Source organism: Capsella rubella, unplaced genomic scaffold (genome assembly GCF_000375325.1).
Source record: "Capsella rubella cultivar Monte Gargano unplaced genomic scaffold, Caprub1_0 scaffold_6, whole genome shotgun sequence".
NCBI classification, from domain to species: Eukaryota; Viridiplantae; Streptophyta; class Magnoliopsida; order Brassicales; family Brassicaceae; genus Capsella; species Capsella rubella.
The window spans coordinates 2,787,629-2,812,386 of NW_006238918.1; the positions used below are offsets into that span (position 1 = coordinate 2,787,629).

The window sequence follows — 24,758 nt, forward strand, 5'->3', positions numbered from 1 at the left end:
TATAAATGAAAAAGTTTTTTTTGTTGGATATACAGTGTTTTTTTTTTCCCCTAAACATAAAGAGAGACCATCATATGACTCATATTGTTATCTTTCATTAAATCGATAACATAAGCACCCTACATTGTTTTTGAAAATATGGAAACTACAGTTCTAAGCTTTCATGATCACAAAGTTTTAGGCAAATGGCTATTTGGTTTTGGACAGTTATGAAGATCGTAAAAAATTTCAACCATTTTCCTTCAATTAAGTTAAAGATGTTTCTGATATCAATACACATTTGAAAGCAATGAGAGCAAACTACATGCCGTTTTTTTTAATCTGTTGATATTTTTGGGCCACTCTCTCTTCTCTGATATACCCTTAAGCCCTAAAATTGTGTTTTCCTACAAAACCTTTTAAACCCTAAATTTACCGACGGCGGGAACTTGGTAGTTACAGAGCCTTACAGGTTAAGGTATAGGCTTCATCGTTCTCTTCCATCTTTTCCTCCTCTCGTTTCCATGAACTCTGATGGACCCAAATCCGGTAAGAAGAGACGGGAGCTTCGCGCTAAACATTTGAAAAAGCTCACCAGTGACGAAGATGACTCGGTAAAACTAGTCAAGGAGAACAACAATAGAGTTCCAAAGAGAGGAAGAGAAGGCCAATCTGATGTTGACGAGCCTCTTATTAAGAAAGCAGCTTCTACTAAGCCTGTGGAGGCTCAAATTCCTAAAACTTCAGATTCTTATTTGTCTAAGACAAGGTACATTTTTAGCTTTTCTTTCAACTAAAGAGTATGTAATTGAACTCTCTTAGTATCAATTGCATTGTAATTGAAGCTACAATTTATTCTCTTTCTGTGTTATGCATGTGAGGAGATTGCTTTAGAGCTGTTCTTCTGTATGTGACTTGCTTTGACCATATATTGCTGTTTGATTGAGTATTCTCCTTATGGTAAAATGGTTTTACAGATTTGATCAGTTCCCTCTGTCTCCATTATCGCTAAAAGCAATCGCGGATGCTGGATTTAAGACAATGACTGTTGTACAGGAGGCTACTCTTCCTCTCATTCTCAAAGGTGAACTTTTCTTTCATTCTCGTTGGAGTTGCTTATAAGGCATCTTTCTTCAGTATTGCTCATGTTTTTTCATGACTTAACATTTGGCTGATTGTATATTGTTCCTCTAATCTCTTAACTCCTTGGTTTTCCAGGTAAAGATGTCCTAGCCAAGGCCAAAACAGGCACTGGGAAAACTGTTGCGTTCTTGGTGAGACAGCCTACCCTCTGATTTCATGCATTAAGTTGGTCAGTTAGTATTTTATCAGGCCTTCAGTTGGGGATTTGTTCTTAACGTTGATGTTTATATTGAAGCTTCCATCAATTGAAGCTGTTATCAAATCTCCCCCTGCAAGCCGGGATAATAGGCATCCCCCAATTATTGTGCTTGTGGTATGCCCTACTCGGGAACTTGCTTGTCAAGCTGCTGCAGAAGCAAACATCTTGCTGAAGTATCACCCATCTATTGGTGTTCAAGTTGTGATAGGAGGCACAAAGCTTCCTACAGAGCAAAGGCGCATGCAAAAGAGTCCATGCCAGGTAAAATTTTCCATGTGTGGTAATGTAAACATATTTCTAAGCAAATCTTGCATTACCGTTGAGCTGGACTTCTAAGATGAAACTTGTTATCTGACCAAGAGAGTTGCATTTTTTTTTTTTTTAACTGAATTGGTTGTCCTTCGCTAGAACAATATGGGCTCATGTTTTGGATTGTTAAGAACAAGATGTGGTAGTTAAAAAAAGAATGTAAGAATGTGTTTTCCCGTTCAGGTTAGGATTGTTTTCAATCAGAGGATATGTTCCTTGATTTAGCCTCTTATGCATTTATATCCTTTTCCATCAAGTGGCTGCAGAGATGGTGATCTTTGTCTCTGTATATTTAAAAATAATAACATATTTTCACAATCACAGATTCTCGTGGCTACACCTGGAAGGCTTAAAGACCATATCGACAACACTTCCGGATTTGCAACCAGGTTGATGGGTGTGAAAGTCCTTGTGCTTGATGAAGCTGATCATCTCTTGGACATGGGTTTCCGAAGGGATATTGAGAGGATAATAGCTGCTGTTCCTAAGGAGAGACAGACATTTTTATTTTCCGCCACGGTACCTGAAGAGGTAAGTGTCAGTTTCTTGCACAAAGGTCTCACTTTTGGGTTGGAATCTTGAATTGTGTTTTTTTGTATCAAGGTCCGCCAAATATGCCATGTTGCTCTGAAACGGGATCATGAATTCGTCAATTGTGTTCAAGAGGGGGCTGGGGAGACGCATCAGAAGGTAAAACATTGCTTTTTAAGTTCATTTGAACAAATGGCCTGCATATGATTGGATGTTATTGGTTTCATATGTTTGTTTTATCTCCCAGGTAACACAAATGTACATGATTGCATCATTGGATAGACATTTCTCGCTTCTCTATGGTCTTCTGAAACAACACATCGCAGATAATGTGGGCTATAAGGTAATAATGTTCCTCCAGTGCCATTGTGAATCACCCACTGTACTTCTGGTTTAACATGATTTCCTTGTTGTTGCAGATTATCATTTTCTGTACAACTGCTATGGTTACAAGACTGGTGGCTGATCTGCTTGGTAAGCTATGCATGAACGTCAGAGAGATCCATTCTAGAAAACCGCAGAGTTATAGAACAAGAGTTTCTGATGAGTTCCGCAAGTCCAAGAGTATTATCCTTGTAACATCGGATGTATCTGCTCGTGGTGTTGATTACCCTGATGTGTCCTTAGTCGTACAGGTAATCCATATAGTTGTTTTCCATCATGGGATTGCACAGTAGCTAAAAATTCAATGGTTTTTACTGAAGTTGTTGTTTATATGTTGCTTTTGTAGATGGGATTGCCATCAGACAGGGAACAATATATACATAGACTTGGCAGAACTGGGCGGAAAGGTAAGGAAGGAGAAGGTGTACTATTGTTGGCACCGTGGGAAGAGTACTTTTTATCTTCTGTTAAAGACTTGCCCATCACACAGACTTCTTTACCGCCAATAGACCATGAGGCTGTGAAAAAGGTATGCTTCTTCAATACTATTGCAAACTTAGCATTACCTTTCTACTGAACTTGGCAAGGCTTTCTAAAATTCTATTCAACCAGAGTACTATACTAAACTGTATTGGAATGCAAGTACCTAATGTTTAAAATAGATTTTTAAGAGTATGTGACTCGAGTGAGCATTGATGAATGGGAGAAAACATGTTAAAATCAGGTGCAGAAAGGACTTAGCCAAGTGGAAATGACGAACAAGGAGGCAGCATATCAGGCGTGGTTGGGTTACTACAAATCACAGAAGAAGATTGCAAGAGACACAACCAGACTGGTGGAGTTAGCTAATGAGTTTAGCCGCAGTATGGGACTTAGCATCCCTCCAGCTATCCCTATAAATGTTCTTGGCAAGATGGGTCTCAAAAACGTTCCTGGTCTTAGAATCGCTCCTGGTTTTGACAAGAAAAAGACAAAGAGAAATTATCGTTCCCGCTAGATTTTGTTTTAGTGGTATGTTTTGTTTTGAAATCATATTGCTCTTAAAGGTATGATCTCTTGTTATTCTTGTTTAACAGTTTTGACTTTCTAATTATTCAAAATCTATAAAAGTTACCTTCTTATGAAGGTATTTTTTGTAAGAAGATTATGTTGTCATGTTCTTTTTTACAGCTAAGCAATTTTGGATTTATGATCCATAGTATTTTTGGATCCCCTGGATCTGCTGAATATGAGAGCTGACTTTCTTCTCTAAGTAATTCTGTAAATTCAAATGTTGACTCACCTAATGTTTACCATGCATAGTGGTGGGAAAACAAAGATATGCTATGCCATCGAAATTATCAAACCGCACTCCTCAATATCTCAATATTCAATCAAAGTGATATAAGTGACAACTTGTAAATAAGGTTTAGCCTAAGTGATCCAATTCTTCAGTAACAAAACTTCGGAATATTAGCCACTAACCAAATCAGTCATAGATGTAATGAAGCATTTTAGGAAAAGTTAATAAAACTTGTAATTTCCCAGGAAAAAAAAAAGAACAAAAAGATGGAACCTTAGAATCAAAGAGTACTGAAAAGAAGGTGATGATGAATGGTAACAGAAAACAGCAAAACCAAAACACCATGTTTCCACTCAAGCTTTGCCTTCACCATACCATAAGGCTATGCCTTTTTGTTGTAACTTGAAAAGCTCTACTAAACCCTAAAGGAGCCAAAAAAAAAAAACACAGAGAAGGCAAGCTGAAAATGGTAAGTTCGTCTATGGCTGCAAATGCAACGACAAGCTTTTCCTTATACAGAACAGAACACCAATAGAGCAGCCACATTTTTTTTGCATCAAACTGGCTGCAGAGATGGTGATCTTTGTCTCTGTTTTTCTTTTTTTTTTTTTTGGGTAAAATTGTCTCTGTATGTTTGTTATATAATGTTTGTTATATAATAACATATTCTCGTGGCTACACCCTGAAGGCTTAAAGACCATACCGACAACACTTCCGGATCTGCAACATTGTTGACGGTGTGAAAGTCCTTGTGCTTGATGAAACAGATCATCTCTTATATTTATTTATTTAATTTTTTTAAAAAATATTGAAGCAAAATCCATGTGGTGGATTGTTATTGGTCAGGTGACTTGTAGGTTATTAACTATATATATATAGTCTGCCTAGCGCTAAGTTTATTTAATTTCTTCTCAAGCACGAAAGTATCTTCTACGTTTCATTGATATCCAAGCTTTAGATCTCGAAGCCTTTCGTTCTTCCCAATCCGATTAAGGTACAGTGGTTCCTTTTTCTTATCTCTCCGAAACCCTAATTAGTCGCTCGCGTCACCGATTCCTCTTCTTTTTAGGGCTATCGATCTCTTTCTCTTAGGGTATTTACTTTCTCCCATGGGAATATTCATCTATGCCTTGATCTCAGTAGATTTGATTGTTGATTTGCGCTGACTAGTTTTTCTCAACAGCAAATAGGTTAGGTTACAAATTGTACTTGTATCGTATCTGATTTGAATGTTTCTTTGGTATTTGTTTTGTAGACCCAAAAGAAGGGAAAAAATGTTGGCAGGTCCTTGTAAGTCATTTTGCTTTTCTGACGAGGAACTCAAAGGCTGCTATCTTCGGTTTCCATCCAGTGCTACCATGCCTCAGTGTCCACGTCCATCTATCAAGTTCGCATTCCTTCCTCCAGGGATCACCATCACCCGCGAGGAGTTTGATGTTCTCAAGCTCACAGCGCAGTTTGTGACTGTTTATGGGATGAACTTTGGAGAGGCATTGACGAAAAGAGTGTGTGAGAGTGAGAACCCTCTGTTTGAGTTTGTGAAGCCAAGTGACAGCAGGCACCCTTTTTACATGCAGCTTGTTGTGGCGTATTCAAGTGTGTTGAAGCCTTCCAATAAGCTGATGCCTTACCAACAGCTGATCAAGAATGTTGATGGTACGCTGGAAGTTGTTGATGGTTTCTTCCAGCTTCTTGATCACGTGCTTGAAAAGAAAGAGGACGAGGTGGAGATGTCTATGACTGATTTGCATGCTTTTGAGTATTTTGCTAACGTGGAGCAGACTGTGTTTGCACCACCATCACCTTTTTTTCTTTCAATGCTCATGAACCCGAAGCTTACTCAGAATGACGACGATGATGCTCAACCTGACACTCCAGCTACTGATGATGCACCAAAATGCCGCTATCCATTCAGTGAGTCGCCTAAGCCTATTCCCATCGAGTTCGCACTCCTTCCTCGAGGGATCACCATCACCCGCAAGGAGTTTGATATTTTCAAGCTCACAGCGCAGTTTGTGGTTGTTTATGGGTTTGATTTTGGAAAGGCATTGACGAAGAGAGTGTGTGAGAACCCTCTGTTTGAGTTTTTGGAGCCAACTGACAGCAGGTTCGGTTTTTACCTGCAGCTTGTTTACGCGTATACATTTGTGTTGACGCCTTCCAAAAAGCTGATGCCTTACCAAAAGCTGATCACGAATTTTGATGATGCTACGGAGGAGGTTGTTGATGGTTTCTTCAAGCTTCTTGATCAAGTGCCTGAAAAGGACATGGACGGAGTAGAGATGGCTATGACTGATTTGCATGCTTTTGAGTTCTTTGCTAACGTGGAGCAGACCGTGTTGCCACCACCACCAGCTGAACTCGTTTCAAAGGTGATGGAACGGGAATTACTACAACAACGGGATCAGACTCGGGGGATTATGCCAGCACTTGTTCCAGAAGACCAGTTCATTGCTCAGCATCCGGTGATGTTTTCTTCAGACTTTTACTTGTCGTTTTCTTCTTCTTTTGTTTCTTTCAAATGGCTTAGCTTGACTTGACTTGTATCTAATTAGCAGTCGTACATTTTCAGGGTTCCGCTAGGATCTTCGTTTCTGTTCTGAGCATCGACAATGGGATAATCATTGAGATCACAGTGCAGTCGTTATTGGCAAACGTGGCAAGTGTGAAGGAGAAAATAGCTGCGGAGATCCAAATTCCAGTGGACAAACAGGAGTTGAGTGGGAAAGCCGGGTTGTTAGAGGACAGCAAGTCACTTGCACACTACAACGTGAGAGCTGGACATGTCCTAAAACTGTCTCTCTGAGAATGGATGCTGCAGGGATTTATACTTTTCCAATCTCTCAAACTCTTCTTTTAATACTCTAATGTGCCGCCAAAAACTCTCTCTATAGTGACTTTTTTTTTAAGTTTAATGTTTTTGGATTTACTGCTAGTTCCGAGACCCACGTTTCGTCTCTGCTATAATCTTAAAACAACTATTTAGTAACATTAATACTCATCTCTGCTGCTCTTTTGGTCCAGTATGGTTTTTTCTAGGATACTGCATGTAAACAGTGTTAATGCCAATTACAGTAATCAAGTCATTTACTAATTTAATTACAAAACATTGATAGTGCGTAGACTCTATATTGATCCTTGATAAACCGATCTTCTTCATAAGTCATATAGTTGTCTTAATTAAGGAATGATAGATATGCGAGCTTTGACTTAACAAACTAGGCACATTATGAATATACAATTTATCTTTCAGTCAGCAAATCCTCCCTATATATATGATCAAGTAAAAACATTTGAATAACATACATATCTATCACTTATTTCCATATTAATTTTTATTGTTATGATTTTAATATTGATGAAATTGTATACTAGTGGGAACAATTATTTTTCTTTTCGTTTTGCATTTATATTATTTTGTTGTATTGTTTTTAATTAACTTTCAAATATTGAAGCAAAATCCATGTGGCAGATTATATATTATTGGTCAGCTGACTTTTATTTTTATTAGATAAAGAATAACCAATTATCTTAACTATATATATATATAGTCGGTCTGAAATAACTTTATAAATAAGCCCTAGCGCGAATTAAGTTTGTTTCTTCCCATTGAAGAAAGGGTTCTGGTTCGTTTCCTTGTGTAGTCGATTTCCAAGCTTTGCATCTCGAAGCCGTACGATCTCCGCCTCTACTCGACGTCCGGACGGTTCTCGCTCTTTACTTCCCAGTCAAGGTATGGTGGTTCCTTTTCTTATCTCTCTCCCAAACCCTAATAAGTAGTCACTCTTCTTTTTTAGGACTATTGATCTTTTTCTCTTAGTATTATTTTGCCTTTTCCCATGGGAATATTCATGAATTTACTCTCTGCGTTTATTTCAGTGGTTTCCTCTTTCCTGAGGCTATTTTTTCATAATCAATAATTTAGGTTAAAAGTTGAAATTCTAGCGAATATAATTTGAATGTGTTTTTTTTTTTCTTTTCTTTTGGGTTTGTTTTGTTTCTGGTTGTAGACAAAAAAAAAAAAAGATGTCCTCTACGCAGAATGAGAGATCCAGGGTCGCTGATGCAATGATCAGGAGCTCATGTACTGATGATTCACCAAACTACTGTGATTTCTGGCTTTCAAGCTGTGATCTGCCTCCGCCTCCACCTATCGAATTCGCATTCCTTCCTCTAGAGGTCACTGTCACACGCAAGGATGTTGATATTATCAAGCTCACAGCACAGTTTGTGGCTGTTTATGGTATGTATTTTCGAAGAGCAATGACGAAGAGAGTACTTGAGAATCCTCTGTTTGAGTTTGTGAAGCCAACTGACAGCAGGAACCACTTTTACTCGGAGCTTTGTCTCGGGTATTTGAGTGTGTTGAAGCCTTCCCAGAAGCTGAAGCCTTCCCAAAAGCTGATCACGGGTGTTGATGCTACAGGGGAAGTTGTTGATGGTTTCTTCAAGCTTCTTGATGAATTGCTTGCAAAGCAGCATCCGGAGGATGGACTTGAGATGGCTTTGACTGATTTTCATGCCTTTGAGTATTTTGCCAACGTGGAGCAGACCGTGGTGCATCTACCACCTGAAATCCTTTCGAAAATGATGAAACTGAAGCTGTCACACAATGGTTTGCTATCGGGGAAAAACAATTCAGAAAGCACAAGTAGCATGGCCAGTAATGTGAATAATGCAAGATTCAGTAGCTCAGGAGCTCAGGTCCTTGCCACTGATGATGATGCACCAGAATGCCGCGATCTCTGGCCTCTATACTGTAATCTGCCTCCACATCCACCTATCGAGTTCGCATTCCTTCCTCTAGAGGTCACTGTCACGCGCAAAGAGGTTGATATTATCAAGCTCACAGCGCAGTTTGTGGCTGTTTATGGGATGTATTTTCGAAAGGCAATGACTAAGAGAGTGGTTGAGAATCCTCTGTTTGAGTTTGTGAAGCCAACAGACAGCAGGCACGACTTTTTCGCGGAGCTTTGTCTCGCGTATTTGAGTGTGTTGAAGCCTTCCCAAAAGCTGAAGCCTTCCCAAAAGCTGGTCACGAATGTTGATGCTACGGGGGAAGTTCTTGATGGCTTCTTCAAGCTTCTTGATCAGTTGCTTGCAAAGCAGCATCAGGAGGATGGACCTGAGATGGCTTTGACCGATTTTCATGCCTTTGAGTATTTTGCTAACGTGGAGCAGACAGTGGTGCATCTACCACCTGAAATCCTTTCAAAGTTTTTGAAAAGGGAATTACTACGTAAATCACAGAATCAGACTCTGGGGATGATGTCACCTGCACCACCTAATCCTACGCATGCACAGTAAATTTACATAGATTCAAATGTGGAGCTAACAAATTTTATTTTATTTTTTTGGTCAAAAGGAACTACCAAATTTATGTTTTGATTTTTAATACAAAAATAGGCGTACAACAATGGTAGTGTATTTTCAAGGTAAAACAAAAACAAATATAGGTCTAAAAATGCCATGCCATCAAAATCATCGAACCGCGCTCAAAATCTCAAAATCTGTCAAAGGTTTGAGACTAACTAATCCAATTCTTCTGTAACAAAGCTTAGGGCAACATTATCAAGGAGATCTTAGACCTAAGATTTACATAGGAAAGTATCTTATGCAAGATCTTTTCCGGTGTAAATTTTAAGTCTAAGATCCCCTTGATAATGTTGGTCTTAGAAATATAGCCAGTAACGACATAGATGCAATGAAGCATTTTAGGAATAGTATTAAAACTTATAATTTCCCCGGAAAAACAATAAATGGACTCAGAATTAAAAGAGTACTGAAAAGAAGGTGATGATGGAATGGTAACAGAAAAAAAAAACAAAATCCAACACCATCTTTCTACTCAAGCTTTGCCTTCACCAAACCATAAGGCTATGCCTTTTTGTTGTAACTAGTAAAGATCTACTAAACCCTAAAGGAGCCAAGAAAAAAAAAAAGAGAAGGCCTTTGGCTATGGCTGCAAGCCTGCAACTGCAACTACAAGCTTTTCCTATACAGAACTGAATTCTGCTACGTTTAGTCCTCTTTCCACTTGTTAACATATCTCAAGAAGGCACTAGCTGGATTTTCATGAAGTGGAGCTCTGACACGGGTAGATCTCCTAACCACTGCTTCATCCATTTCTATGTTGTGAGCAATGTCCTTCGTCCTCTTTTGTAGTGTAGAGCTGCAAATCACAAGTTATCGCCAGGAGTCAAAGCCATGACACATGAACAAGAAGACTTCCATTAAATGTGGTATTACTCTTCTACATATGTATCAAAGTGAGGGTAGAACCTAGTGACCATAATAATAAATAATGCAGGTTATGCAAAAGAGAAGTGGGATGCTATAACTGACCATATTCTGTCATAAAATTTCTCAAGCTGTATATGTAATGACAGTTCCCTCTCTCCTTTACGGTTTAGTGATCCCATCAATGCATCAAGCTGGATATCAAGAACAATACACAAAATTGAACAAGATCTATACAGTTCAATGATCAAGCGAGGAAATGAACCATACCTCTTCCTTGGAGGTATAATATCCCCATTCTTTGGAATCAGAATCCTCAACAAATATCCTACCATTGCTTCGAAACCACCAGTACCTGTTGTAATCCCGATCTTTACCTAAGGGGTTTGTACGTATGACTATTTTTTCCATCTCTCGTTCATAATATTGCCTCTGCATGTAAAAATAAAAAATTCACACTTGATGGGTAAAAAACCACACACATGCATGTATGCAAACAAACTATATAAAATAACTATGAGGTTAAGGACTCTACCCTCTGTTCGGGCCCCCTCCTTTCCGAAGTTCCTTTCTCATCTTCACTTGCTGATTTTATCTCTTGCTTCTTCACTGAAAGTCCTTTCTCCTCCTCATCCTCCTCTGCCCCCTCCTCATCTTCCTCCCCCTTCTCCTCCTCCTTTGATTCGGTTTTTATACCTGTCATCTGCCTTTTGTGCTTTCTTAGATAGACATTCCCCATAAGCCTGTCACTACCATGAGAACAATGAGATTCCAAGTGATCTGAAAACCAAATGTTATGCAAATGAGTAAATAGGATAAGCCATACCTTTTCTCTGGTATTTCATTTTTTTTCGAAGTAACAAAACCATTCTCCATCTTGCTACCCTCTGCACTCCTCTCTTTCTTTTTGCTGTCTTCACTGCTTTCTGGTACTTGTGAGCTATCTTTCTTTTTTACCAACCTACCATTGTCTAAAAATCCATTAGCTTCCTCGCCAGTTTTGGACCGCTCTTTCTCCTCTCTTTTCTGTCGGGCTTCTGCCAATGCTTCCTCTCTTCTAGCAGCTCCAAGGGCATGCCGTTGTTCAACAAGCTCGTCTATTTCCCCCTTGAACATACTTGTTACAGTTATATGGTTCACTACTTCTCTTAAGATTTTCAATTTTACATTTGGGTCCAATAGACCATAATGTCCCCGTCTAATCGTGCCAACATCAATGCATAAATCAGGGGTGTCGACCGATTCCAAGAAATCACAAAGATACTCTCCCCATGTGATCAGTGTTATCTGAAATAAGATGAAATAAAGCAACAACCAGACCATCAAACACAAAGAAAAGGAAAAATCACAAGACTGGCGACTTAATGTTGAATGAGAAAAGCATATAACTGTGGACAATTTTGTTAACCAACAATGATTTCCATGAAACGAAGATCTGACCTTTGACTTGCGACTCCTTCTCTGTAAAGCTTTGAAATTATCACCACGTTCATTGATCAGGAACCGGAAAAGACAGGCATGCACTTCCATGATAAGAATCAAATTACTCTCCTTGTAGCAGACAGCATTTTCGAAGTCTTCAAGAGAAAATCGCCATAGATGCAACTGCCTACCAAATGAGTTACAAAAGTCCCAGACCATAAGTAGATCCCCAACACAATCCATTGAAACACTAAAATCCCGTGAAGGAGAAGGCCGCTGAGTGATATCAGCGTCGTCAAGATCAGGTGGCAAGAGTAAATCTTCAATTGGATAATTGATAGCCTCTTCCTCAGACTCATTAACATCTAGAAAGAAAAAACCAGCGAAAAATCATTAGAAATATTATACAGAAAAGAAAAAAGATTCCTTTATTCCCCAAGTCAAAAATATTCTATATGCTCAGGAGAACACGTATGATTAATAATGTCAGCCGTAAACCAGAAATGTAAAAGATATTGCAAAGGAAATTATGTCAAACATTAGGAAACATTGAATTGGAAATGAATTGCAGAGCATCCATGCAAAGATACCTCTATCTATCTCCTCTGCAACATGTTTACCATTTTCTGCTCTCTTTCTTTTTCCTCTTTCCCTTCCAGGTTTATCTTCCTATAGTTTAGCGATAAGACAAAACTGATAAGTACATAGACTAATTTTAGGCAATGCTACAGCTTATTAAATTGGTGATATACTTTACTTCTACCTGCTTTCTTTGTTGAACCAGTTCTCCATTCTGAAAGACATATTTGTTCTGAAGTTCCTTGGGAATTTTTCTAGTGATATCATGTGCTTTAGCCAGATAATCATTTACGACCCAAGGTATACTGTGGCATGTGGAATCCCGAATGAAAGACTTCAGAAAGTTTCTACTAAATGGAAACTTCTTCCATGACAGATCCTCCCCAGACAGCACTGTGTTCTCATTTATTTCCTTATCTTTGTCAAGGAAGCCTACCTCATACTGAGGTTTACTATTCTCATCTGTTAATATCTTCAAGATTTTGCACGGATGCAGTTCCCCATCCCTTTTTCCATACAACTCTGCACCAGCGAAATAGCAACTTTGCAACTCTGCCGATATTTTGTCAGCAAGATCTTTCAATGACAGGGTACCTTTTTCAAAATGTAAGAAAAAGAGTCAGAGATAGTGTTTATAAAACAGAGATTTCGAGCACTAGGAATTTATCTTAACACAAACAAATTGGAAATGGTAAAAAAGTAGTGCTCATTCGCAAAACTGACAGAAAAAATAAATAAAAATGGTAAAAAGGTAGTCTTGATGCATAACCTAAGCGCACATTCTTAACTCCTTTACACTGATAGTGTAGTCTGTGTCAAGACTAGGAATTTGACAGAAGTAAATGCAACCAACCAGTACCATTCTATGAATTATAGAGGCACATCTAACTTCAGATATGAGAAACAGAAGCTCTCACATGGCTTAGATTCCGGGGTTCCAAGAAGATACAGAAAATTTATGATACAGCCCTCAATGCACACATAATTATAACTAAATAATACCTAAACACACTTGTATCATATGAATGAAAATAACCAAGGAAGGAGTTAAGAACTTACTGAATTGGATGATGCGTAAAGCAGGTGCGACTAGTTCTCTCGCCAGAGTTTGAACTTTCTTGCTGGCCAGTTTTTCTGACTCTAAGGCCTCCTCGTAGCTCAAGCTAGTTTTACCAGTAGATTTACAAGTCCAAACTCGCTTGCGGTACAGATTTAGCCTCTTCAAGTACAATCTAATGTTATGTTAAGAAAAGCAGAAAAATAGTTCTGACACGGGCATGTGCACTGATAAATATGAACAATCAAGCCTTCGAATGATAATAAGAATAAAGATTGTTCCAGAATAAAACGCTGGAAACATAAGGAGATGGGAAATATTTGAAACATAAGTTTAAAAATAATCTCATTTCCAGTTCATAAACTGCAACTGCAATAGAAGAAGGATACTGATAATCTCGAAAAATCTCCTTTGTGAGACGAACTTGATAAACAAGTTCTTGAGGCTCCAAGTCATTTGGGGGCTCCAGTAGTCTATGTGACTTCTTTTTTAGAAGAGGCATCCTTCAAATGGCAAAAAAGACCTAGAGCGTAAAAAATAAGGTGTCTATTAAGTGATTATCATATTCGCTTTTTGTGAAATAATAGTTAGAAACATCAAGGAAATGTAGCAAACAGCTCATCCAAGCAAGAAGGGCAGGAATTGCGTCACAATTGTATCCAATGCAGAAAATGTAAACGCTGTGGGGGAGCAGAGAATGAACAGATAATCTATAACCCACAAAGCGTATAAGGTGAAACAAATGTCAGGTAGAACTCACAGAGTAGTAAACACGTACATATTTGTAGCAAAAAAAAATGCAAATGATGATAGCACATAGCCCCAGAACTGATTCTAATCTTAACAGAGCCAATAGAAAAGCAAGTGAGAACATGTGACTAAAAGAAAGGAACCCCAATGAAAAATGTTGAGAGAAGCAATGCAGAAACGGAGACTGCATTAAACCCTAGAACCACCGCAATCCCAATCGAATTAGGAAAAGATAAAGCATCGGAGAAAATTCACCGATTAAATACCAATTGAGAGCAGTAATCGAACAAGCCAGGGAACCAAAACGAAACCCGAGGAATCAAAACCCATACCCAGGATCGAGATAAAGAAAGCAGTATCACCATGCCCCAGTTTCGGAGAAACCATGACGCGAAACCCACAAGTTATACACACACAAAACAAAACAAAACAAAGCAGCCAAAAAGCAAAGAAATTGTAACAATCAAGAGACGAACAAAACCATCGAATCCAAAGAAAAAACGTAACGAAATTGGAAGCCAATAGAAAGAGAATCACAACGAGGAAAGCAAAATCGCACAAGGCAAGAGGATCGATGTTCCCGCCACAGCAAAACGAAACAATTGGGGAGAAGGACTCTAAACAAAATCTTACGGAGAATGTATGAAATTGGGAATGCGCGTCGTCGAGAGAGAGAGGTGTCTCTCAAGGGACGTACACAGTTGTTGAGATCTCTCTCGGTCTCCCTCTCGCTCGCTCGCTCTCTCTCTCTCTCTCTCGCTCTCAGCTGTTTTTGGTCGTCGTCCTTCCTTATGGGAAAGACGCAAAAAATAACACTTAATACGCAAATTAGTGAATTAGCCTCTTCACACTTTTTAATTTTTTTATATTTATATTATATGGTTTTTGATAACAGGTGTTGTTGTTTTGGAGTCCTTTACTCTCGCTACTGAGCCCCTTGAGTTAGTTATAAGGTCTACTATGGGCCTTACATATCTGGGCCTTAAAGGCTTTACCATGTTAAGAAATCAGTATTTTACTCGTGGCTTCATCTGCTAAACCGAACCAAAATTCCATTCTTAAATAATTTTTATTAACTTAAAACTAAAACCCTCGAGTTCATTATTTTGGTAAAACGATGTTTGACAATAAAACTTCAAGTAACCTACCAAAAAAAGATAAGTCATTGAAAAAGGTTGTCTGTGTCAATTCATTGACCAATCAAAATACATAAAATAATTTCCAAAAAGGTTTTATTTTGTCAACGATACATAATTTTTATGATTTATTTTCTTTTCGCATGAACCCCCAACCCCACCCCCAAAAAAAAAACATCGACTAAAATATCTATTTCAAATTTGGTATTTTCAGGCCCAAAAACTATAATGTTTAACCTTTTTAATCATTTTTTTCTTCATAAAACTTATAGCAGAGAGGAAAAAAACAAACTAATAATAAAATTCTTCATCCGAAAATATAGAATATGGTACCAAACTCGTGAGTGACGAAGCCTCGACGATTTACATATACCAACACGTACTTTATGTGTGGTAGTTGTCTCTATCCACCGGCCTAGATTTCGCCACGTCATCAGTTCTTCCCTCCATAAAACCCACTCGCTACCCCCCCCCCATTCCTCTGATTAGTTATCCGCCATTGTTCCCGGCAACAAAAACTTCAAAATAAACGATATCATGGAGGTCGAGAGAGTCCAAGACATCTCATCTTCTTCTCTACTCAACGAAGCAATCCCTTTGGAGTTCATTAGATCGGAGAAAGAACAGCCGGCGATCACGACGTTCCGAGGTCCGACGCCGGCGATTCCCGTCGTCGATCTCGGCGACTCCGACGAAGAGAGCGTGAAGCGCGCGGTGGTGAAAGCGAGTGAAGAATGGGGGTTATTTCAAGTGGTTAACCACGGGATTCCGAGGGAGCTGATACAGCGGTTACAGGACGTCGGGAGAAAATTCTTCGAGCTTCCTTCGTCGGAGAAAGAGTCCGTCGCTAAACCGGTAGATTCCAAAGACATCGAAGGTTACGGAACGAAGCTTCAGAAAGATCTTGAAGGTAAAAAAGCTTGGGTCGATCATCTCTTCCACCGGATCTGGCCACCGTCATGCGTTAATTACAGTTTCTGGCCTAAGAACCCACCTGAATACAGGTAAACCGATATTTTTAAAAAAGTTTATATATAAACCGAAGTTGACCGGTCGGTTTTTTAAAACAACCGTTGGTTTAATGTGTTAGGGAGGTGAATGAAGAGTATGCAGTGCATGTGAAGAAGCTGTCGGAGACGTTACTAGGGATTCTATCGGAAGGATTAGGGTTAAAGCGTGACGCGTTGAAAGAAGGTCTCGGCGGAGAGACGGCAGAGTATATGATGAAGATCAACTATTATCCGCCGTGTCCTCGGCCGGATTTAGCTTTAGGTGTACCGGCGCATACTGATCTCAGCGGTATCACTCTTCTTGTTCCTAACGAAGTTCCCGGACTTCAAGTTTTCAAAGATGATCACTGGTTCGACGCCGAGTATATTCCCTCCGCTGTCATTGTTCACATCGGCGATCAGATTATGGTATGAACTTTTTTAAAATCATAGGCATCTTTAGTTTTGTTTAGATGTTAGGGTTTATCACATAATTCTTTGTAAATTGCTTATAAATTTGCAGAGGCTGAGTAATGGCAAGTACAAGAATGTGTTGCATAGGACGACTGTGGATAAGGAGAAGACAAGGATGTCGTGGCCGGTATTCGTGGAGCCTCACCGTGAAATGATCGTCGGACCTTTACCGGAGCTAACCGGAGAAGATAATCCTCCAAAGTTTAAACCTTTTGCGTTCAAGGATTACAGTTACCGCAAGCTCAATAAACTTCCTCTGGATTGAGTAAAATATTTGTTTTTTTGTGTGTTTAACGTTAAATTTTGTGGTTGTGGAATAGGAAGTGGTCGTTATTTTGTGTTTCCCGCGATAAGAAGATCATATGGATGTGTCTCGTCTCTTGTTTCTGTATTAAATAAAGATTAAAACATCTAGTACTACTACATTACGGTTTGATGTTGACATGTTGAGTTGCGTTGCGAAGCCATTAATTTGCAAGTTAATTATGTCGGACCATTTTTGGGCATTGTAAAGAGTAGGTTGGTAAATTGTAAAAACTATACCTGTTTACGGGAGATTTGGTGATGAATGACTTGATACAGGTTCAGCTGTGTAAACTATATAATGAAACTTACATTACATCTACCTACACCGACACATCGAGGTTTTGTTAGGACAAAAAAAACTATGGATTATTTTACTTTCTCGCCTAATAATAACTGATCAAGTTGTTGTCCTAGAAACAAAAAGAAAAAGTTTGATAGCGAAAAATAAAAGTTGGAAAATGAAAGACAGAGATTTTCTCACGCCACATACAAAAAGGACGTAAACGACGACTTAGCCCAGTAGCCCTCTAGCCAGTCACACTTTTCAGATATTCCAGTCATATCCTTGATATACAACAAACCAAAGACAATTAATTGTCCAAGCTATTCATATTTTTTTTTAATTGTCCAAGACCACCAACTATTGTATGTAAATTAATGTTACTCCCATAGGAGAATGCTCTTCTACTATGGAGCACATATAACGCACCATATAAACCTTTTGTTTCCGCTTTAATCAAAGCCAATGTTGCCTTAATTTTATGCAAGTTTCTCGAAGACGCTGCCATATTCCTTTTGAGACATCTGAATCGTTGACGCCATTCTTGTGCTGAACTCCGATGACAACCATTCCTCTCTTTGCAAATCTTAGGATAAGATACCCCTAAGATGCTTGCATTGAGGATGCCCTTAAGTGATTCACCGTTTCCCTTTCGCATCCACATAAATCATACTACCAATATTTCCGTTAGCCTTGCCGATATTGGATGGTTTTGCTCTCGTTTTAATTTTTTCTTTTCCAAATTTGATGCGTTATTGGTTGTATAAAAAACTTTTATCAATACAAATGGCAAAAATAATTGCAGTACATGTGAAATTAGTTTACATAATAATATTACAAAGCGATCAAATGAAATATGACGTAATGGATCTCGAGTGACTTAAAAGCGGAGAAACCCACAAAAGTTACAATACTTCTCGTTCAAGTTTGAGAACGGCCATAAATGCTTCTTGAGGGACATCAACTCTACCTATGGCTTTCATTCTCTTCTTCCCTGCCGCCTGTTCGGAGGAAAAAACATTTTAAGGAACGTTAATGTCGCTGAAGGTACAATTATAATATCACGGTTTCACCACTATCGATATATACCTGTTTCTTAAGAAGCTTCTTCTTCCGAGAAATATCTCCACCTGAATGATAGTTACAAGATCAGATATGGCTTGTGGGAAGTAAAAAAGAGTTTTTGATATCAAGTCAGGTTGTGGCTAATTCGCTTTTATGTGAGGAAAGGCAGCAAAGGAACGTGTATTTACCATAACATTTGGCCAAAACATCTTTTCTGATAGCTGAGAGTGCTTCACTAGCAATCACCTTGGATCCTATACAAGCCTGTAAGTATATTCACATGTTAAAACATAAGATAACCAAGCAGGAACACAACCCATTTGATCACAAATTAAGTATTCCAATCTCAAAGAAGAAAATTTAAGATCCAATCCATCTTATCTGCCTCATGCCCTCAGCGCTAGAATCAAAATTTTCAAGCATTCGGAAATGTAAGTTATATCGAAGAGTACTCTCCAGTAAGTTATCTTCAAAGCTTGGAACTGCAGATACATACCTGGATGGGCACTTTAAACATTTGTCGAGGAATAAGCTCTTTCAGTTTTTGAGTCAAAGCTCTCCCAACGGAATATGCCTGAAACAGAGTACAAAATGATTCCACAAACTGTGAGGACAAAAGTCTGATATAACTCAATGCTAAATCCTGGAAAATGGACTAATCTATGCACTGAGAGTTTTAAGCTTATGGGAACAGTTCCACAAAGCTTTATAATCAGAGACGTGTAAAAGATAGTTAGTAGCGCTTTGTGTTTTCATCAATCTATTAATCCATCTTTTTTGGCAAGTGAAATTGAATCATTGAAATAGTGAGATTGGTGAACCGAATATCTCTATTCAGATGTAAGAGGGTGTATTTAAGCTATGTTCATAAAGTTCAGAATAAAGAGATTAAGCAAAAATACCTTATCCCTGTGTACGATGGTTGATAAAGGTTCCACCATTTCCGCATTTATCAGAATATCGAGTTTTATCAGATCACTTTCCCTGTACCTGCACACATATTATAAGAGACGAAGTTGAATTTTTCAGATGCTAAGAAAGACATCAAATAGAGCAATGGAAACATTTATGCACTAAGCTTGCATGGAACTTTAAGAAACCCATCTTCCATTTGTTCCAACCATATAATTTAGTCAACCTGAAGAAGCTGAAAGTAGTTAACTTGTACAAAGAAGGGATACCAAATATATATTCTAGATTATTTGTGTATCACTTGGGATTACTAAATAAGAATGTAGTTTTTTATCCTTGGACAAAAGCTGACGCATTTCTTAGTTAATCAACTAAAAAAGAGACATGCATCACAAAGTAAGAGAATGATCTGAGCAGAAAGAACTAACCCAATAACTGAGTATTCCATGCTAGCATATCCCTTGGTCCTCGACTTCAATTGGTCAAAGAAATCTCCAACCATCTTCAAAAAAACAGGGAGCCATCAACAAGAAGATCAGGTTATATTATCTGAATTGTGCACATGCAGAATCCTCACCTCTGCAAGAGGTAACTCATAGAGGATAGAAGCTCTATTCTCCGCTATATACTTCATTTCTTTGAACTCCCCTCTTCTCTCTTGAGCGAGCTCCATAAGTGCACCAATATAGTCTTTTGGTGTAAGTAGCTCAATCTGTATAATACCATTTTGCAATAAGGAAATGTAACAAGAAGAAATATGTAGTGTAAAATTATCGGCAATATTTATGTAGCAGAAAAGGTAACCTTAACGTATGGCTCTTCAACCGATTTCCTTTGCCCAGGATCCGGAAGGCGAGATGGATTTGAGCACAAAGTCTGCAGTAAATTTTGTTTCACAGGTAGTAAGGCTCTAGATATCAAGAAAGAATACAAAAGGATGCAATTTTCAGGGATTGAAGAAGAATATTAAAAAGTGTAGGATCAAGAGGAAATTACAGTATCACCATTTACAGTGTTCACCCTATAAACAACACTTGGAGCTGTAGTAATAAGATTTAAGTTGTACTCCCTCTCGAGCCTTTCCTGTAAAGAAGAATGAATTGAAGCGTAAGAAACGAAGAAAGAAATAATTCACTTGTTGCACCCATCAGGGAGGAAACTGTAAATAAGTAGAATACTAACAAATAACTAAGCATATACGATTTTTTTTGTCTCTTCTGTAAGTATAAGAGATTTTCAGTTAGGGACGCACCACAAACATTTTAAAACAAGAAATGTCAAACCTATCTTACCTGCACAATTTCCATGTGGAGAAGACCCAAGAAACCGCATCTAAAGCCAAAACCCATGGCACTTGAAGTTTCAGGCTCAAACTGCAGGATAAATACCAAATTGAGGACAAATCTATGTATGAATTACGTATACACTCCGTAAACCAAATGTGAATATCAGTAACAAATATACATACAATAAAGACTGAATATTCCTAGACCAGTTCTTTGCAAAACAATACTTTAGTTGCCAATTCGAAGCAAACTGAGCATAAGTACATTGGCCAGGGCATATGAAGATCATAGTTGTTTCGACAGTACAAATCAGTCTGAGTACAGACAAAAGAAATTTGTTGTTTCTGTAGTTTCATTCGACTATATTACCTTCAATGCCGCATCATTGAGTTGCAGTTTTTCCAATGCGTCGCGAAGATCGGGAAACCTGCCATCATAGACCACATGTGAAAAGACATGAAAAAATTGAAAAGCCAAAATTCAAAAAAAAAAAAACCAAAAACTCAGTACTGGTCAGCGTCAACTGGAAAAAGGCCACAGAACACCATAGGGGTAGCTTCCTCGTAACCAGGTAAAGAGCTTTCTGCCTTTCTGCTATAATGTGTTATTGTATCTCCTACCCTGGCATCTGCAACAGATCTTACAGAAGCCGCAATGTATCCCACCTGTAGTTAAGAACAGTACCATTCAAAATATGTGCAAGAAATATGGCATATCTGATGTACACCAGCAACATCAATCAGTGCTAAAAACATCTTTCTAGCAAAATAGATTAGAACTTGAGTAAGGGAAGATGCAACTGATCATTCCCACTTAAGTATAGCCAAACAACAAAAGTGAAAACATTGTTATTAACCACAACTCTATCTTCTACCAAAGTTGCTACAAGGAAATCCTTCCATTTTCAAATGCTATAATTTTCCTATTATCATGTGGTGGAATAGAACGCCAGAACAGCAAAAGAAAACTGACGTCTTCATTTCATAATAGTACTAAGGTTTCTGCTGAAAGAACAAAAATCTCAACATGAAAATGGGAAGTGAAAGCACAGGAAGGTAAACAAAAATATATTATGTTCAAAAGAATACACTACCTCACCCGCATATAATTCATCCACTTGAATTTGATTTGGAGACAGAACTCCAACTTCATCCGCGAAGTAATCCTACAATTGACGCAAGAAGATGAAGATTACTGGTGAAACACAAGAAAGCATTCTAGAAGTTATACATTCTCTGTTTTTTCCTGAAAGAGTCAAAGAACGGGAAGCTATTCAACTGAATAGAAAGAGAGCAGAGTATAGTAAAAAGATAAACCTTTCCGCTTGCCATGAAAAAAATTCTGTCGCCTTTCTTCACTTTCCCATCGATAACTCGAAAGTATACAATGACACCACGATATGGATCATAATAACTGCAGTAAAATATAATGTCGACAAAACATATAAGTGCAGACTAATCAAGCAGAAAAAGAGTATTTTCACACTCTTTGACATGCCAATGTCCATTCCAATCATTATAAACAACTCAGACTCTAAGATTCACTTTCATACTGTTTTCTCCAGAAAAGGCAAAAATCGTAATGGATTAAAAAAAACAAGTGCAAACCTGTCAAAAATTAAAGCTCTTAAAGGATTTCTTGCAGTATCACGAGGTGCAGGTATCCTTTGAACAATTGCATCCAAAATCTCGGTAATACCAATACCCTCCTGCGTCAATGTGTTATACCCCAAAAATTGTAATTGAATGGATAGAGAGCCACACATCTTAAATCTTTGAGGGGCCGAATAGCAAAACAATATTAAAATCTAACCTTTGCAGAGCAGAATATTGCTTTGCTACAGTCTAACCCAATAACCTACAAACATTTCAAAATATTAAACAGTGTTCACGTAAAAGCTGATGTCTCTGAAATTGCAGCAATAAGACAATTACCCCATCGGAGAACCATGAGACTGGAAAACATATCCCAAGTAAAATGTTAAAGGCATAAAACTGATATGAGTGGTACTGCAAATATTTATCATAATATCTAACAGAAGCTAGAACCTCGTAAAATGTACTGATAAATATTGATAGCTGCAAGATAAAGGAGTAAGAAGAGTTCTTGCAGACACCAAAGAAGGAATACTATTCAAATTATAACTGGGTGCACTGTAATGATTGCAATTACATAAGAACATCATAAAATGGGATACACAATTAACAGAATCACCAACCTCCTCAATCTCCCTGAGAACTTTCTCTGGTTCAGCACCTGGAAGGTCAATCTTATTCAAAACCTGCAGGAAGAAGTAGAATTAATTTTCTTTAAACTCTGGTATACAGACTAAATAGTTGACCAGGAAGAATAATAATGGGCATCAACGTCACTGAATAATCTTCCATGGAGATGACAAGAAGGAAAGAATAAGGATACATATCACATATACAGCTTGAAATATGATTTAATTAAAAAGAATGTAAAACGCTAATAAGATGAAGCATAATTTCGTACTTACAGGAATAATTTCGAGGTTGTTTTCCAAGGCCAAATACACATTAGCCAATGTTTGTGCTTCCACACCCTACACCACATGGAAGTACTTAGAAATTTATGTACTAACGTAGCCATAGAAAACGACCAAAACATATTCACCAAGCGTAAAACAGCTAAAGCAGCAGAGATACCAGGTTTCACAACGTGTCAGAAAACTGTATGTCGAGGGAAAGAAAAATCACCTGGGATGCATCCACAACAAGAAGAGCACCCTCGCAAGCAGCAAGAGATCGGGAAACCTATTCAGAGACAGAAAATATCACTGCATTCTTCATGAAAAAGTGCAACTTCCAATCCCATCATGTAAAAATATTTAGGCTTTTAAGTAAGAGTATTTTAAACACTCAAACAGAGGGTCCCAAGTAACTTGTCAAGGTGAGAAATATGTAAAGCTTTAATGTACTCGTAGACAATAAGTCTATGTTGGAAAGAACGACCGGATTTTCAGAAACTCCCAGTAGATGAGAAGATTGTGAGTACCTCGTAAGAGAAATCAACATGACCTGGAGTATCTATCAAGTTGAGGCAATATGGTTTATCCTCAAAAACATAACGCATTCGAGCTGCCTGCACAAACATACAACACAAAGTTACAAGGTCAGAATCAGATTCAGTTTGATAGAAATGAAAAAAGGAGTAATATTGCAGAGAAACCAATTGAAACAAAACCTGAAGCTTGATAGTGATGCCTCGTTCTCTCTCTAAATCCATGTTATCAAGAAACTGTTCCTTCATATCTCTGTTCTGAACAGTACCAGTCACCTGAAGCAACTTATCCGCTAACGTAGACTTCCCATGATCAATATGAGCTATAATACTAAAATTCCTGATGTTCGAAATCGGAACCTGCGAATTTGAAGACAACTAATTTCAAAAATTAAAATCCTTCCCAAGTTTCTGTAGATGGATAAAAAGAAAAAAAAAAAACAGAACCCGACCTTTAAAAGACGGTCTTGACCAGAACGGGCGGCTAGTTTGGAGCCAGAGACAGAGAGACCGCTCTGAGGCTCAGTCCCGGCTGTGGCCTGGCAAAGTAGCTGTAACTTATGATTAGAGAGACGGCGGAATCTAGAAACGGAGATGGAGGAGAGACGACGAAGAGAAGAAGAAGAAGAAGAAGAAGAAGTTCCGGATAAGAAGAACGTTGGAGGAGATAAGTCCATAGCAGAAGCCATGGCCATGGCACTGTGTAAGTCTGTTCACCTCTCTATTACAAACGATTTGAAGGAAGAAAAACAAATGTTATTTTTCTAAAGAATCCTGAGCCACACAGACTACAAACCTATGTAATTGGGCCATGTCCATCCTTGATAATAAGTACCCAAATTAAGTTATTAAGCCTCGTTTTATCTTCTTGTTGGGCTGCTATTGTATTGCTCTCTTAAATCTGTTCTTATGATTATTTACTCATACCCTTCTTCTGATTCTCATATTATTTCTGTTAGTACCAAATTCGGTTCTATCAATCCGATTCCAAATCAGTATTGGTGTGCAATATTTAATCAAATTAAATGGAAACTGATTTCAATCCTGAATAAATCTGAACCAGCCTACTTCCGCAGTCACAGCTAGCACTGATACGTAATATTAGGATAACTTGATAGTGTGGTGTAACCATTGTGCAAAGAATGTTCCCGGAATTCGCCCCTTCAACGGTGGTTTGGCATATGTGGTTTATGTTGAAGATGAACACATATGAAAAATTCTATGAAGATGAAGAGGATGCTTATGGTTTTGGATTGTTATTAATGAGAAATTGTATTATCATCTAATTTTATATTTTGATTCAAGAAAAAGAAAAAAAGAAGAATAAATCCAACCATAATTGGAAAGTTTTCTGATAGCAACAATTCGGATCAAATGAGACTAATCTAAGAGTAAGCAGACTTTTTGGCTA

At 38.2% G+C, this 24,758-nt stretch overlaps 6 protein-coding genes across 7 annotated transcripts; 4 read left to right on the forward strand and 2 right to left on the reverse strand.

Annotated features, from left to right (window-relative positions):
- The first annotated feature begins 401 nt into the window (after positions 1-401).
- LOC17881658 (DEAD-box ATP-dependent RNA helicase 25) lies at positions 402-3,684 on the forward strand. The gene is made up of 10 exons (XM_006289819.2): positions 402-748; positions 957-1,063; positions 1,198-1,253; positions 1,358-1,582; positions 1,955-2,161; positions 2,234-2,320; positions 2,409-2,504; positions 2,581-2,796; positions 2,892-3,074; positions 3,270-3,684. The coding sequence occupies exons 1-10, from the start codon at positions 504-506 to the stop codon at positions 3,540-3,542; spliced, it is 1,695 nt and encodes a 564-aa protein (XP_006289881.1). The 5' UTR covers positions 402-503; the 3' UTR covers positions 3,543-3,684.
- A 1,061-nt stretch (positions 3,685-4,745) lies between these two features.
- LOC111830142 (probable splicing factor 3A subunit 1) lies at positions 4,746-6,762 on the forward strand. The gene is made up of 3 exons (XM_023781511.1): positions 4,746-4,821; positions 5,083-6,292; positions 6,400-6,762. Exons 2-3 carry the CDS (start codon positions 5,102-5,104, stop codon positions 6,631-6,633), a joined length of 1,425 nt encoding a protein of 474 aa, XP_023637279.1. The 5' UTR covers positions 4,746-4,821; positions 5,083-5,101; the 3' UTR covers positions 6,634-6,762.
- Positions 6,763-7,852: 1,090 nt separating this feature from the next.
- Positions 7,853-9,211, forward strand: LOC111830166. The gene has a single exon (XM_023781622.1). The coding sequence runs from the start codon at positions 7,854-7,856 to the stop codon at positions 9,132-9,134; it is 1,281 nt and encodes a 426-aa protein (XP_023637390.1). The 5' UTR covers position 7,853; the 3' UTR covers positions 9,135-9,211.
- Positions 9,212-9,761: 550 nt separating this feature from the next.
- Positions 9,762-14,651, reverse strand: LOC17884479 (DDT domain-containing protein DDB_G0282237). 2 transcript variants are annotated; one of them, XM_006287083.2, is made up of 11 exons: positions 14,509-14,651; positions 13,515-13,648; positions 13,128-13,300; positions 12,253-12,662; positions 12,080-12,158; positions 11,508-11,854; positions 10,894-11,354; positions 10,603-10,810; positions 10,338-10,499; positions 10,173-10,261; positions 9,762-9,999 (listed from the first exon to the last, which is right to left on the reverse strand). In XM_006287083.2, exons 2-11 carry the CDS (start codon positions 13,625-13,627, stop codon positions 9,849-9,851), a joined length of 2,193 nt encoding a protein of 730 aa, XP_006287145.1. In that variant the 5' UTR covers positions 13,628-13,648; positions 14,509-14,651; the 3' UTR covers positions 9,762-9,848. The 2 variants fall into 2 exon arrangements, with proteins under 2 accessions (XP_006287145.1, XP_023637235.1); XM_023781467.1 differs by having other exon boundaries at positions 10,603-10,816.
- An 860-nt stretch (positions 14,652-15,511) lies between these two features.
- Positions 15,512-16,916, forward strand: LOC17884061 (flavonol synthase/flavanone 3-hydroxylase). Its single transcript, XM_006288082.2, has 3 exons — positions 15,512-16,015; positions 16,102-16,429; positions 16,524-16,916. The coding sequence occupies exons 1-3, from the start codon at positions 15,549-15,551 to the stop codon at positions 16,737-16,739; spliced, it is 1,011 nt and encodes a 336-aa protein (XP_006288144.1). The 5' UTR covers positions 15,512-15,548; the 3' UTR covers positions 16,740-16,916.
- A 903-nt stretch (positions 16,917-17,819) lies between these two features.
- On the reverse strand, positions 17,820-24,090 carry LOC17882154 (translation factor GUF1 homolog, chloroplastic). The gene is made up of 22 exons (XM_006287142.2): positions 23,800-24,090; positions 23,531-23,707; positions 23,342-23,428; positions 23,044-23,100; positions 22,824-22,889; positions 22,542-22,604; positions 22,136-22,180; positions 21,931-22,031; positions 21,640-21,736; positions 21,417-21,488; positions 20,834-20,988; positions 20,693-20,750; positions 20,330-20,410; positions 20,034-20,120; positions 19,842-19,913; positions 19,615-19,749; positions 19,466-19,539; positions 19,028-19,115; positions 18,622-18,699; positions 18,314-18,389; positions 18,150-18,190; positions 17,820-18,061 (listed from the first exon to the last, which is right to left on the reverse strand). The coding sequence occupies exons 1-22, from the start codon at positions 24,040-24,042 to the stop codon at positions 17,966-17,968; spliced, it is 2,049 nt and encodes a 682-aa protein (XP_006287204.1). The 5' UTR covers positions 24,043-24,090; the 3' UTR covers positions 17,820-17,965.
- Between the last annotated feature and the right edge of the window lie 668 nt (positions 24,091-24,758).